Here is a 2,812-nt window from a genome sequence, read left to right on the forward strand (position 1 = left end):
CTTCTCCTTTGAGACAGACAAGGCCTCCAGGCATTTTGGGTACAAGCCCCTCTTCACGTGGCAGGAGAGCAGGCTCAGGACTGCACAGTGGCTGAAAGCAGCTGCAGGGAGCCTGGGACCCCCCCAGCTGCATGAAAAGAAGAACTGAACAGCACTTTTGGGGTAAGGAGGTTGCTTATCACAGCAGCAGGTTTTATCTAAATTCACAGAATCACTGGGTTGGAAGAGACCTTCAAGATCATCGAGTCCAACCCAGCCCCAACCCCTCACTAAACCCTGGCACCCAGTGCCACATCCAGGCTTTGTTAAACACACCCAGGGAAGATGACTCCACCACCTCCCTGGGCAGCCATTCCAGAACTTTATCACTCTTTCTGTAAAAACTTTTTCCTAATATCTAACCTGTATTTCCCTTGGTGCAGGGAAGGGAGCTTCACAACCTGCACAGACCTTTGGCAGGAGCTTTGCAAACACAGAAATCCTGGTACAGAAGCAGAGAAGGAGAAAAACTCACAGGCTGCAAGATGTGATAGCCTTGCCATGCCAAAATCTCAGCTAATTTGTGTCCCATGGGCATTTGAAACCTTCCCTGCACACACACAGGACTTGCTGGCCTCCCTCATTGCCATGGTGCCACCACTGCACAGACACTTGTGGGAACAAGAGAGAACAGGCTCAGCTGGGAGATGGTGCCCAAAAAACACCTTGTTGGTAAAATCAGTGAACCAGTTTTGTTCCACAGCCTGGGAGCCATGGTCTTGGACATTTGGTGGGGTGGTTCTACCTGGCTCAGACACTGAAGGGCTCTTCAGTGATAGTTTTGGGGAGGACAAGTAAAACCCAGCAGGTTCTTGCTCTGTTTTAGGGTTTAATAAAAAGAAAAAGAAAAAAAAATCCCTTTTCCAAAACTGCCTTTTGCAAGATGCTTCCTGTTACTCTTTACATGTGGAATATTGAATATCTATTTCAAAATATTATCCCTCTAAAAGAAAAGTCCCTGATCTTTTGTCCTAACAAGGCATAGGCTGATTTACCTTTAATTGTATGGATGGAGAAGTGATGTCTACAACCTTAAAGGTGGAATTCATGTAGTTTGTAACTCCAAATCTCTTACCACAGAGCTCTCCAATGGCAAAACAAAGCAGATTAAAGTCCAAGTTCAGCTGCTGTGCTGGCAGAGAGCAACATCAAGTGAAGGCCTTAGGGGCTGCATTTATGCTAAATAACGTTTGAACTCCAGGAGGAAGAGGTCATTTCAACTCCTTGCATGGCACTGGAGCTGCACAGCCCATCTGGGAGCAGCATTTCACAGATGATATTTTCCTCACACAGATGGGGCGGGCACTTCCAGGAGATTCACAGCAAAACTGTGGTTTCTATCAGTTTATCAGCTTCTCTATTTTTAAGACTTGCAGAGAGGCTGGTAAATTTACATTATGCACAACTGAGATGTCAGTTTTCACTTGAGCTTGGGGGAATGGGATATTTTTACAATACTAGCTCAAATTGAAAATAAACACTGTTAATGTCACACTTCTGTGTTCTGTGAATCTGTACCCGTCTCTTGAGTGTTCTTGGAATAAAAGTGTGCATATGCACAAATAGAAGCTTATTTTAATTACAAGTGCCCTGATACTCCTGGAAACAGCAAGTTTCAGCATGGCATCCTTGATAGAAATGATGAAAATTTGCTTCCTGTTAGTCCTGGTAATTACCCAGGAAGGAAAGTGGAGCAATACAGTGAGAGCTGCCAAGTTAAATTCACACTCGCAAGAGAATTCTTTTTTAAAATGAGCTTACAGATCAGAAATCAGCTCTTTTGGTAGTTCATTACTAAGCTCATATAACAATAAGTTTGGCCCAAACTGTTGCAATCTGCTCACAGAGAATTTGAAAAGGTGAAGTGTGTAAATTACCAGTTCCCTACTATATTCCCCCTTCCGCTTGTGCTGGGAGGGGTTAAGAAAGGGGATAATGAGATTTCTGATTTTTCTATATTCACCAAAAGTCTCTTTACAGTTTTTTTGCCATTATCCAAATGGTAGCTGACAACTTTAACAATGTGACAAACAAATACACCCTCAATTCCTCATGCACATCCCAGAGCATCTCCACCGTTCATCAGCGCTGGCCTCAACAAGTTTTGATGCCTCTGAAATTATGGATTTATCCTGCCAAAAAAGAGCCACTGGGTGGAGCTGCGAGGCTGGGAACAGGTCCCTCCTCGTGGAGCCTCACCAGGATTTAGCTGCGTTCTGCAAGGACTGAAACCCCTGCCCAGGCAGCGAGGCTGAGGGCTCTGTCCTCACTCTGTGCCACCGGGAATTCTGGCCTTCCCTCCCCTGGCTAGAAGCAGTCACAATTTTATCTGCATGTAGCCCTGGAATCAAAGACACTGAGGAAATTGTTTTTTCCACTCAGAGCTCATTAGAAAAGAATAAAAGTTTGCTTTTTGTTTTTAAAAATAGAATGAATTTTGGCACTCTGACCTCTGAGGAGCCTTGCACAAGCACAACAGGCTGATGCCTTCAGTCCCAGTCCCTCAGTAATTCCTTTGTGGGATTTGGAGCTGCTGCAGATATCAGATGGGAGAGTTGTCAAGCCCCAGCACTATCCCAGAGATTAATGCCTTACAAGCTTGCCTGCTTTCATAAACCTTGCTGGGAACCTCATCACGCTTTTGTTCCTGTCCTGCTCATCATCACCTATGAGTCTGATGCTTATCAGGGTGCAGATGACATGCAGGATAAGCAGAAGGGATTTTCAAAGGTGGTTAAGTGCTGGATTTTTCAGATGTATCTGAATTAGCTGG

At 44.8% G+C, this 2,812-nt stretch overlaps 1 protein-coding gene across 1 annotated transcript in view; it reads left to right on the plus strand.

Moving 5' to 3' along the window:
- Positions 1-148, plus strand: part of LOC102044144 (3 beta-hydroxysteroid dehydrogenase type 7-like) — a 15,470-nt gene extending 15,322 nt beyond the window's left edge. The window contains 1 exon segment of the mRNA XM_005425443.1: positions 1-148. This exon segment is cut by the window's left edge and continues 10 nt beyond it. Coding sequence (XP_005425500.1) covers positions 1-148 — 148 coding nt within the window.
- Positions 149-2,812: the final 2,664 nt, after the last annotated feature.

Source organism: Geospiza fortis, unplaced genomic scaffold (genome assembly GCF_000277835.1).
Source record: "Geospiza fortis unplaced genomic scaffold, GeoFor_1.0 scaffold425, whole genome shotgun sequence".
NCBI lineage: Eukaryota > Metazoa > Chordata > Aves > Passeriformes > Thraupidae > Geospiza > Geospiza fortis.